Here is a 13,203-nt window from a genome sequence, read left to right as displayed (position 1 = left end):
AGGTTTCGATCATCACAAGAGGTAAATATTCTATCACTGATCATGACCATTCGTAAGGATCTCTAAAGGAGAAATTTTAATTTCCGCTGCGCTTTGGGTCGCAAATTCTCCTTCAGTTTCAGGATCAATACTCCATCATTTACTCATTTAGTAACACCACCTTCCAATATAACTTCTCCACATTCTAATGCAAGAAACTTGAACATGAGTGCGCAACTAAGTACTTCTGCTTACAAATCCAAAAAACAACTGAATGTGGGTGCTATTCAATCCACGAGTGTGAAACTTTTAAATTATTTTGCCAATGAGAATCATGATCCCTCTTCTTCATCCACACCCAATTCTCCTGTACATGATGCATCTACTTTCAATTCTGTTCCAAATTTTTAACATTGCTATGCATAACTCTGTTGATGATACATCCACTGATGATTCTATCAGTGACAGCTCTTGCGAATTTAATGTTGCAGATGGAAATTATGATTCCAGTTCCAGTCTTGATGATGACGAAGCCTTTCAATACAATTCCTCATCAATTGATTCTTGCAATATTGGTATGTTTAACTCTAACATTTGTTTTACTTATAACTTTTCATTTAACAGACTTAGCAAATTTAATAAATGCATTATAATATTCAAAAACTTTTCTTTTAAATAGATTATTCTGATATTGGTGATCCTACGGTTGAGTGCACACATTGTGGAGCACTTATGTGGTATCAAGAAAAAACAAAGAAAGGAAAGAATTGTTCAGTTCCTAAGTTCCAACTATGTTGCGGAAACGGAAAAGTTGTTTTGCCACTTTTGAAAACACCACCATTATTACTTCGGCGTTTATTGTTTGATAATAGCGAAAGCGAAAGTATAAATTATCAGCAATATTGTCGATTGTACAACATGATATTTGCTTTTACATCATCGGGTATGAAGGTCGACAACAGATTTCAAGATGGAAGGGGACCACCTAATCTAAGAATACATGGACAAGTCTGCTATCGGATTGGGAGCATGCTTCCTTTACCTGGAGAATCTCCAAAGTTTGCTCAACTATACATTTTCGACACCGACAATGAGGTTCAGAATAGAATTGAAGCAATAGGGTGAGTTTATATTCTTCATACGATTTACTTCATGATTAAAAATTCCATAATTCTAAAAAATATGCCATCACAGTATACTATTAATAGATTTTGAATAGACTAACCTTTGGAAAATCAATATGCAGGAACAACCCCTATATTATTCCAGATACTGTTAAAAGATTGAAGTTTATGTTAGATAAGTTCAACACACATGCTAAGTCTTTTAGGATGGCAGCAGATAGATTGAAAAATTGCAGTTTACCTGATCTTAAGTTGAAATTAGTCTCTGACAGATCAACAGACGGCAGGATCTACAACCATCCAACTGTTTCAGAGGTCGCCGCACTTATCGTTGGTGATGTTGATACAGGTTATAAAAGAGACATTCTTCTTGAGAGACAGAGTGGACAACTGAAAAGAATAAGTGAGTTTCATCCAAGTTATTTGTCATACCAGTATCCACTGTTGTTTCCTTACGGTGAAGATGGATTTAGAGTTGGCGTTCTTCTTAGGGAAACTAATTCAAAAAAACCAATGAAGAGGAATAAGCTTACAATTAGAGAATGGCTTGCTTTTAGGATTCAATCTAGGAATAATGAAGCACAAACACTATTACTGTCAAGAAGGTTGTTTCAACAATTCTTGGTTGATGGATTTACGATGATGGAGTCCCAAAGATTAAATTATATAAGAAAACATCAAAAAAGGTTGCGTGTTTCTAAATATGGCAATTTGAATGATGGAGAACAGAATGCCAACACTCAAGGTTCCAACAAAGGTAAAAGAGTCGTTTTACCGTCGACTTATGTTGGAAGTCGAAGGTTCATGGAACAACTTTATTTTGATGGCATGGCTATTTGTAGTCACTTTGGTTTTCCGGATCTTTTTATCACATTTACTTGCAATCCTAACTGGCCTGAAATTCAGAGATTGGTTGCCAAAAATAACTTGAATTCTCAAGATCGTCCGGATATCATTTCTAGAGTCTTCAAGATTAAGTTTGATGAGTTGTTGTGTGATCTAACAAAAAAGCATGTGTTAGGGAGAGTTGTTGCATGTAAGTTTTAATTCTAATTATTTTATCTAATGATATACGTATTATCCGAATATTTAATGATAAACTCATTTTATTGCAGATATATACACAATTGAATTTCAAAAGCGGGGTTTACCACATTCCCATATCCTTCTATTCTTGCATCCCTCCAGCAAGTATCCAACTCCAGATGATATAGACAAGATCATTTCAGCAGAGATACCAACAGAACAAGATGATAAGCCACTATATGATTTGGTAAAGACACATATGATACATGGTCCATGTGGTATAGCAAACAGGTCTTCACCCTGCATGAAAGATGGAAAGTGCTCAAAATACTTTCCCAAAAAGTTTCAGCCCCAAACCATTGTTGATCAAGATGGATATCCTATGTACCGAAGAAGAGAAACCGGTAATACGGTTATGAAAAAACAAGTTCAACTTGATAACATGTATGTAGTTCCTTATAATCCATATTTGTTGAAAAAATATCAAGCACACGTCAATATGGAGTGGTGTAATCAGAGTACTTCTATTAAGTACTTATTCAAGTATATTAACAAAGGTTATGATAGAATTACTGCTGCGGTTGTCCAAACTGAATCTGATGGAACTTCGGTCATAAGAAATGTTGATGAAATCAAGCAATATCTTGATTGTAGATATGTCTCACCAAGTGAAGCGTGTTGGAGGCTTTTTTCATTTCCTATTCATTGTAGGTCACCAGCAGTTGAGAGGTTGTACTTCCATCTTGAGGGAGATAATTCTGTTTACTATACTGATTATGAATTGATTGATGAGGTGCTTGACAAACCAAGTGTGAAAGAATCAATGTTTACGGCGTGGATGGAAGCAAACAAAATATACTTTGAGGCACAAAATTTAACTTACTCTCAATTTCTGACGAAGTTTGTATATGATAGAAGATATAGACGGTGGAGACCACGAAAAAGGGGTCATACTATTGGCCGCCTAATTTGGGTTCCTCCAAGTACCGGTGAGTTGTATTATTTGAGAATGATGCTGACAGTTGTCAAGGGCCCTACTTGCTATGAAGATATAAAATTCGTTGATGGAAAGGTTCAAGATAGCTTTAGGGATGCATGCTTCCATATGGGATTTCTTAACGATGACAGTGAATATGTTGCAGCGATAAATGAAGTAAAAGATTGGGGTTCTGGACATTTTTTGAGAAAGTTATTTGTTACGATGTTGCTATCCGGTACAGTGAATAGGCCACGTCATGTTTGGGAACAAACCTGGAGGACTTTATCTGACGGTATTTTATATCAACAGAGACAGAATACTAATAGAAGAGGTAAATTTCCATTATTTGTTTTTCCTTTGAAGAAATAGTTTTGGTCTGCACTATATGCAATAGTCTGAATATTTATTTAACTTATTTTATTTTATAGAGAATGTCTTTACTAATTATCAAAATATTTTATATCTTTCATATATGAATTTGTGTTGACCCATATGTTTTATATTAATTAATTAGCTCTGCGCATCATAAAACTAAGTGTAAACAGAATTTGATTAATATTACATCATACATTATACGTTAACTATTAAGTAACTAATGACAGACATGATTAAGATACATACAATACCTATTTGTTAAATATTACCTAACAATTCATATATATCCTACATTTTGTAAGTATGTTGTTCCTTACAGGAACATTATATGCATTCATATTCCTAACTAATTAAAATACAATTTTGTGTTGAATTTGATCTTCAAATTTTAGAATAATGTTTCTAAGCTGAATCTAACTACTTATCTAATGCTATCCGTTGAAATTTTTGTAATAATATTAGATATACACTTTCAGGTTGTATATGTATTTTATGATATATATTCAAATTGTTACTATATAACTGCTTATAAAATGTTGACAGAACTGCAACTATCAGACACTGAGTTAAAGAATTTGACACTCATTGAGATTGAAAATATGATGCAATCAAATAGAAGAAGTTTACATGAATTTACATGTATGCCATATCCGGATAGCTATGTCACAAAGCATGTTGGCAACCGGCTGATTTACGACGAACTTGATTACAATGCTGAGAAAGAGCAAAAGAATTTCGAAGAGCTTTTTCATGCACTTACAGGTGACATATTTTATTTTTATTATGAATTTAAAAATATCTTATATTTTTTCTACTTATAATTATAACTTGATAATTTAAAGATGAACAACTTGCAATATATCATACCATCATGGATGTTGTCAACAAAAAAAGAGGAGGTGTTTTTTTTTTACATGGTTACGGAGGAACCGGCAAAACTTTCATGTGGAGAACACTATCAAGTGCCCTTCGTTCACAGGAAAAAATTGTTCTTATTGTTGCTTCAAGTGGGATAGCATCATTATTATTGCCAGGTGGAAGAACCGCACATTCAAAGTTCAAAATACCCGTGCCAACACTTGACAACTCAACTTGCAATATCGACAAAGACACTGATCATTCACAACTACTTGAAGCCACCGATGTCATAATATGGGATGAAGCACCTATGTCTTATAGGCACTGCTTTGAGGCATTGGATAAAACCCTAAAAGATGTCATGAGCAAAAAGGGTTTCCAAAATGCAATTTTTGGTGGAAAGGTTGTTGTTTTCGGAGGAGATTTCCGACAGATTCTTCCAGTTGTTCCTAGAGCAAGTCGTTCTGATATTGTCCATGCATCTATTAGCTCATCCTATGTTTGGGAATATTGTCAGGTTCTAAAGCTCACAAAGAATATGAGACTTCGACATGGAAGGGATAATACAAGTTCTGATGAACTAGCAAAATTCTCAAAATGGATATTGCAAGTTGGTGATGGTAAGATTTCTGAACCAAATGATGGATTGGTTGATATAGAAATTCCAAAAGAATTATTAATTTCAAATTTTGAAGATCCAATAAGGGCTATCGTTGATTACACATATCCGAATTTGTTGGAAAAATTTCAAGATGTTACGTTCTTACAAGGAAAAGCCATTCTTGCCTCAACCATTGAAGTTGTGGATAGAATCAATCATTACATATTGGATCTGATACTAGGTAAATGTTAGTTAGCTTTTATCTTTTCTAAACATAAAACAATACACTATAGCAATTATTTTTAATAATGTTTTATGTTTTGTTTTATGAACGAATATTTCAGGGGAAGAGAAAGAGTATTTGAGTTTCAATTCAATTGATAGAACAAACACAACTTATAATGAATCTTATGAAGTTTTAACTCCTGAATTTCTTAGTAAATTAAGAACATCAGGAATTCCAAATCATAAGATCAAATTGAAGGTCGGTACACCTATTATGCTAATGAGAAATTTGGACCAGGTTGATGGACTGTGCAATGGAACAAGATTAATTGTTACAAGGTTAGCAAATCATGTCATAGAGGCAAAGATCATGTCTGGAAAGAACATAGGTAACATTTTTTACATTCCAAGAATGTATATGTCACCGTCTGATTCACCTTGGCCATTTAAGTTGATTCGGAGACAATTTCCAATAATTTTCTCCTATGCAATGACAATTAATAAATCCCAAGGTCAATCACTTGATAGTGTTGGATTGTACTTGCCTACTCCAGTATTTAGTCATGGTCAGTTGTATGTTGCTATTTCACGAGTTAAGAGCAAAAGTGGGCTAAAAATCCTAATCCATGACAAGGACAATTCACCGTGTTCGACTACTACAAATGTTGTGTACAAGGAGGTCTTCGAAGCACTTGGTTAACCGGTAAGCTTTTTATCTTATTATATTTTGACAACAATTTAATTACTTTCTACTTTATTCAATAACTTTTTTGCTTACCTCGACTATATGAAATTAAATAAATTATCATGCTTACTGTATATGAGTCAAATGGTTCTTTTGTATGAACATCCTTCTAATTCTTTATGCTACTAATGTTATTTTACTTTTCATCTTATGAGACATTCACTTAAACTCATGAATTGTATTTGTTTGTCATGCAGGCATGCTAGCCATCATGTGGTCACACACAATTCAATTGAATGAGACTACTTGATCCTCATTCGGCCAAAGACACAGTTGTTTGTTAACTTTTGATAGCAATTTTTTTACTTTGAATAATTGGACTATGGTTGAAATTTCTATTGTTTTTTTTATTTAAGAATGTTTCAAATTTCAATTTATTTTAGTTTTAAATTCATTTTAGTTTTAAGATCCAGAATACTTTTCGAACTAAAGTTTACTATGCTATTTGTCCAGAATAGCTATATAAATCCGCCCTTTTATTTTATCCAACATTTTCACACAAATGTTTCTCACATATTAAATGATTCATTAATTTGACAACAAAAAAATGTTCGCTCGCATATTTTATAAAAAAATTGTTTATGCAATATATTTTTAATTATATAAATATTAATGAACTTAATAAATATATATAAATTTGAAAAGTAATAGTGACAATCATATAATATAAATCCCGACGGAACCCGTGCGATAGCACGGGTATCCCACTAGTTTACTTATAAATAAGGTCGGAGGGAGTAATCCTTTAAGACACCTATGTTAGTCTTATATGTCCATTCTGTTAAATTATAGTGGAAAAATGTTAAAAAACGCCAACGTGGCATAGTGAATTACTGACATGATAAATTGTTATTGTTGTTTCAATTATTAATACGCATATTGTTATTGTTGTTTCAATTATTAATACACTTACTTTAATGTAAAAAATGAAATATAATTTTCTCTTATAGAAACATAATGTCTGAACTCTAGTTCATAGTTCTACCTCATTGTCTGAAACCCTAGCTGCTGCACAAAAGAAGAAATTAGAGCGAAGAAGAAGACGATAGTTGGAGCTACGAAGAAGACACTACTTATCAACTTTCACCATTGTTCATTTCCAGTCTAAGGTACGTTTATGTGCTTACTATTTTAAAAAGCAATCCTTTAATATTTTCTCCTACTTCGAAGACTCATTTCTACATTATTTTGTGTGATTAGGTCATGAGTGATAGGTTTGAGTGTGTTATCCATCATGGGGGGTGTTTGTTGAGTTTAAAAAATTAGGTTACAACGGGTCAGAGGAGGTTTGGCAAGTTGACCCTGATTTCTAGACTTATTTTGAGGTGTTGGGTGGGTTAAAGGATTTAGGGTACTCAAAAGTGGAGAGTTTATGGTATTATGATGCAATGGATGATAATGAGCTAGTGTTGTTGAAAGATTATGCAAGAATGAATAGAATGAAAATGATTGCACTGATCAATGAGAATGTACATCTATATGTCATGCATCCAGTTTATGGGGAAAAGCAAATATTGTCTCTAGAAAATAGTGTAGGACCTAATGGTGTAGAAGAAGACAAATTGGAAGATGACACCTTGGATGATTTGAATAATGGTGTAAAAGGAACTTTTGATTATTTGGGGACTTTTGAAGATTTGAATAATCTAGGTGACAAGTTTGATGAAGGAGGGATCACAGGTGTAGAAGATACAACTGCAATTGACCAAGAAGATTCATTTGAGAATGTTAATTTGGATGGGACCACTGAGGGTATTGACCAAAAAGATTCATGTTAGGATGTTAGTTTGAAGGGGGGCACTGTGTCTGAGGATGCAATAGTGGATATTACTTTAGAGGAGACCACTGATTATATATGTTATGTGATCAAAAAGTTGATATATTGGATGGCACACCGTATCTGGTACGTGTTCAAAAAGATTCAGTAGCTGAGGAACTTATTTATAACCAAGATGAAAATGAGGGTCTGGAATCTAACCAAGAAGATGAAGATGATGGTAGTGAAAATGACAGTGCTCTGAATGTTAACTTTGAGGATTCTTATGAGGATGCTATAGGAATTGGCGAAGAAATTGTTGTGAATAAAGAGGATGGCAAAGGAAAGGGGAAAAGCAAAGGAAAAGTTAAAGGAAAGGGGAAAGCCAAGGTTGGGAGATCAAGGAAACAAAGGGAGGTGGAAGAAGTAGTTGAAGGTAGTGACTCAATTGATAGTGAAGATGAAGAGGTTCTAAAGGAAATCTTTAGAGGTTTGAGTGACATTGAGGAATATGATAGTGATGAGTTACCCCAAGAGTATGATATTGAAGATGAATAGGTGTTAAAATATGATTTTCCAACATTCAAGCTTCCAAAAAGAATGGAGGATTACAAGTGGGAGTTAGGGACTTATTTTGCTACTAAGAAAGAATTTAAAGAGGCAATTATAACATATATTATTTATTCAGGTAGAAACTTGAAATTTAAGAAAAATGATAACAAGAGGATGAAAGTCATATGTAGGAAAGGTTGTCCATGGAAGTCATACCGTGCAAAATTACAAGATGAAGAGACTTGGCAGTTGAGAAAAATTATGGACAAGCACACATGCAGTAGGAATTATAAGGTTAGGTTCCTTAATCCCAAATGGTTGGGCAAAAAGATTCAAAGTAATGTAAGAGAGAATCCTAGTTTGAAGTTGACTGATATAATGGAGAAAACTAAATAAAAGTGGAATGTAGGGATAAATAAGACACTTGCATATAGAGCAAAGTCACTTGCTATTGACATTGTTGATAGTTCATTTAGGGAGCAATATACAAGAATCCATGATTATGGTCATGAGATATTAAGGGAAAACCCTGGATCAACTGTGAAAATTAAATGTAAACCAGTTCAAGGTGGAGAGGAAAGTAGTGAGAATCTTGAGAGGTCTTTGAATTCATATATCCAAAGGATTTATATATGCCTCAAAGCTTGCAACGATAGTTTCTTCAACTGCAGACCTATCATAGGATTGGATGGGTGTTTTTTAAAGGGCTATTATGGTGGACAAATACTTGCAGCCATTGGGAGGTATCCAAATGACCAAATGCTGCCAATAGCATTTGTTGTAGTTGAGGGAGAAACCAAAGATTCATGGAGTTGGTTTTTGGAGCTATTGACATCTGATTTGAGAGGTATCAAATTATGCAAGACTTATACATTTATAAGTGATCAATAAAAGGTATTGACATCTGACTGGTCTATTTTAATTATTGCTTACACATTAAATACTTTTAGACTTACATATTCATGAATGTAATGCAGGGTTTGTTGCCTGCACTTGATGAGTTGCTACCAGAGGTTGACCAAAGGTTTTGTGTTAGGTAATCATTATTGTTAAGTCATATTTGATATGTGACATAAGTTATTCTTGTTAGGTACTAATGTGGATACCTTTGATATGTGATATTCTTGTTAGGCATTTATATAGCAATTTCAGGAAGAAGTTTCCAGGTGTTAAATTAAAGGAACTGATGTGGAAGGCTGCAACTGCCATCATACAAATGTTTGGGAAAAAATAATGCGTGAAATGAAAAGTTTTAATGAAGAGGCGCTCGAGCACCTGTAGAAGATTCCACCAAGATTCTGGAGCAAATCAAGGTTTAGAACTAGTCCGATGTGTGATACTTTGGTGAACAACATGTCAGAGGCATTTAACTCAGTATCTGTAGCAACAAGAGCCAAGCATATTGTGACTATGATTGAAGAGATAAAAGTGTACCTGATACAAAGGTGGAAGTCCAACAGACAGAAGATTGTTAAATTTGATGATAACATTCTACCAAATATAAAAAAGAAACTGGAAAAGGAATCACCAAGAATAAACAATTGGATTGTTAGGTAATACTTCATATTTGTTTGAGACATTAACATTTGACTTAATATATCATTGACTTCATAATTGTTTTCTGCATTTGTAACAGGCGTGTAGGTGAATTTGACTATGAGGTTAGGCATATACCATTCAATGGAAATAAAATTGTTGTTAATTTATTAAAGCATGAATGTTCATGTAGAAGGCGGATGCTGACAGGGATGCCATGTTGTCATGCAATTTCATGCACAAAGGATCAACATTTATAAGTTGATGATTTTATGCCTGAATATTACAAAAAGAAGTGACATGAGGTCTGTTATGCACCTGTAATTTATCTTGTCAATGGGGAATCTATTTGGACAAAAATAGATGTTGTTGACCTGCAACCACCTCCCATAAAAAGGCATCCTGGTAGAACCAAGAAGAAAAGGAACAAGGAGGCTGAAGAGCAAGTGAGAAATGATTCACAACTCAAACGAGAAAAGTTTGGTATCAAATACAGTCGATGCCATAAGGATGGTCACAACAAGGCCATATGCAAGCTGCCTACAACTTCAACTTAGCCTACCCCAACTGCTGTTGCTACTGAGCCTAGCCCAATTGTTGCTACTCAGCCTACCCCAACTGCTGCTGCTACCCAGCCTAGCCCAACTATTGTTGCTACTCAGCCTACTCCAATTGCTGCTTTGAGTCATCCATCACTGTTTGTTGCTTCAAGTCACCCACCACTACCTGCTGCTTCAAGTCATCCATCACTGCCTGCTACTTCAAGTCAGCCAACACCAACTGGAGGTTCAACTCAACAACCAGGCAAAAAGAAAAGGAGACTCCAAAAAGGCCTAAAACCTGTTCTTAGTTAACCCTAATACTTATGATTTGTTCTTAACCATTTTTGTTAGTTCTGTTATGTAACATATGGCTTACAATGCATATTTTATTGTTTATGACTTATGGCTTATAATGCCACGTTTGTTGGTTGTGTTATGTAACATATGGCTTACAGTGCCTATTTTGTAGTTTCTGACTTATGGCTTATAATGCCACTTTTGTTATGACTTATAATGCAACCTTTTATTATGACCTATAAAGCAATCTTTTGTTATGACTTATGGTTATGTTACATTTGTTCATTTCACATAAGTGTTCATTGGAAACAAAATTACAAAATTATGTATCTGTCAACATTGTTATGACTTATGTTATGTTACATAAACGCATTACACAAAATTACATTTGTTCTGATATGTTCATTGGAAACAAAATTAACATTTCACTAATAACATAATGACAAATTAATTTCATTCATAAACTCATTACACAAAATTACATTTGTTCTGATATGTCCATTGGAAACAAAAGTAACATTTCACTAATAAGAATATGAAAAATTAATTTCATTCATAAACTCATCACACAAAGGTGCTTTTGTTCATCAAATGCAGCCAACATACATAACAATGTTGACATATACGTTTCATGACATATACACATAAAAGACAGATAAATTCATAGACTGATAAAATCCAAACCTAAAATTATATTGTTACAAATACAACATTAAATACTAAGCTCAATATTCCAACCACAATGGACACTTTTAACAACCCTCTAGTCTGACTGATTTCATTCTTCAATTTATACAGTTTCTTCTTTTACCTTTGAATTTTTAGATCCCTTTCATCAACAATATCGTCATCTAACCATTTGAAATAATTGCATCCCTTATGCATATGATTCCTGTAATTTCTACAATCCCAAATTTCCCCCCAAAATTAACACTGTTCATGTCACCCACAGTATGAATGACACTTTCTTCTTTATAAAAACACTCATTCCTCTTGTTTCTACGGATAACTGACCCAATTGTTCCAATAGAAGCACTGCTTGACAACTTTGACATTAGAGAAGATGAAGGTTAAAACGCTAGAAACGGATACACGATGATAGTTCAACACAATCTTGATTCTAACGCAAACAACATACGCGATGAGATTGAGGATGAAAGTGAACACAAGAGGAGATTTTTTTACGCAGAGAATCTTAACGAAAGTTCAACACAACCTAGATTCTATTCTAACACGGACAACCTTAAATAATGGTTTTTTTAATCATTTTGATGAGTCGTTACACATTTGGCACGACACGTTGGCAAATACTAACGTTTTTTCAACTTAACTAACAGAAGAGACCAACATTGCTAACAGAACGAATATTACAGGACCAAACTGTAATGATTTTTTATTGCTAATTGGAAGAGTTTCTGGTCAAAGATTGGATCCGATTTTATTGCTAATTGGCTTAGCAAATATGATTAGGTGATTTGTTTGACAACTAAACGGAGATTTATTCAAATTTAAATGAAGATTTAAATTTGAATTTAAATTGAAACAAATCCTATCTTGTTGGAGATATTTATGGAATAAATAATATATAACAAATTCTGCATTAATTCTGAACGAAATTAAAGCTATTATCCAAGTAGAAAAGCCTAGAGTTATTATGCTATATAAGGAGCTCAAAACCCACATTGGAAGTCAATCAATACATTAAAGATTTTAGAGTGATATGGTTTATTGAGTCCTTGTTATTATTGTATGTATAACATTATGTTTGAGTAACTTTGAATAGTTGGATTGTCTGGAGTTGAGTGGTAGTATTCAACATTGATTATTTAGTTGTAATCATCAATCACAAATTGTTTGATTGAGAAAAAAGTTAGTAGGTTCTCATATTTAGGGGGATGCCTAAATAGAAAGTCATTGGATAATGTTAGAAAGAGGCATTGAACAACATAGTGTTTGTTGTTGCTTGTAAGACTAATTGTACTAAACTCTTAATAGTGAATTTCCTTTCTTAAGTTGTGGACTCAACCCCCCAGACGTAGGTGTGATCCACTGAACTAGGTAAACAACTATCGTGTTATTTACTATTTTTCTACTCCATCATCTATTACTTGCTATTGTCGTGGTTCTGATTTAACTTGTTGAATCAATTGTCTAGGACATCGTGTTCGGCATTTGTTCCCTGATGAACAAAATTTCATCAATGTTAACTTATCTTTGTGTTTGCATCTATTTCATTTCTGTATTTGTTTCTGATTCAATAAGTTCTGAAAATACACCATCGTCAGATTTACGAAGATGCATTTTCGAATTAAAATTCACAAAAACTAATAAATTATATGTGTTTGAATATATCTGAAGATGCATTTTCAAATTCTAACCATAGTTTTAGTTTTTCAATGAAAAAACAAGCGTTAAACAATTCCTTATATACTTATTCTTATATATAGTTTTGTAATTTGTAGTTTTTTTATAGAATTAGTCTTATAAATTGTTTTGTAATTTTGCTATAAATCATCACTATTGATATCAGCGGAGGATCTTATAAGCCGCCACCTTTGACAAACTAAAAGAAGTATTGACTTACAAATATTTTTGTATATCTTATAAA

At 33.4% G+C, this 13,203-nt stretch overlaps 1 protein-coding gene across 1 annotated transcript; it reads left to right on the top strand.

The window, feature by feature from the left end:
• Positions 1-397: 397 nt before the first annotated feature.
• Positions 398-5,867, top strand: LOC127093069 (uncharacterized). Its single transcript, XM_051031971.1, has 7 exons — positions 398-554; positions 659-1,100; positions 1,226-2,139; positions 2,219-3,439; positions 4,027-4,245; positions 4,326-5,183; positions 5,287-5,867. Exons 1-7 carry the CDS (start codon positions 398-400, stop codon positions 5,865-5,867), a joined length of 4,392 nt encoding a protein of 1,463 aa, XP_050887928.1.
• The last annotated feature ends 7,336 nt before the right edge of the window (positions 5,868-13,203 follow it).

This window comes from Lathyrus oleraceus, chromosome 1 (genome assembly GCF_024323335.1).
Source record: "Lathyrus oleraceus cultivar Zhongwan6 chromosome 1, CAAS_Psat_ZW6_1.0, whole genome shotgun sequence".
Lineage (NCBI taxonomy): Eukaryota > Viridiplantae > Streptophyta > Magnoliopsida > Fabales > Fabaceae > Lathyrus > Lathyrus oleraceus.
This window is presented reverse-complemented; position numbering and strand designations above follow the sequence as displayed.

Bases quoted from the DNA above. Each gene is read 5' to 3' on its own strand.
- LOC127093069 (XM_051031971.1), top strand. From the start codon at position 398: ATGCATAACTCTGTTGATGATACATCCACTGATGATTCTATCAGTGAC. The intron at 3,440-4,026 runs GTAAATTTCCAT...AAATGTTGACAG, and splicing joins ACAGAATACTAATAGAAGAG to AACTGCAACTATCAGACACT. The intron at 5,184-5,286 runs GTAAATGTTAGT...CGAATATTTCAG, and splicing joins CATATTGGATCTGATACTAG to GGGAAGAGAAAGAGTATTTG.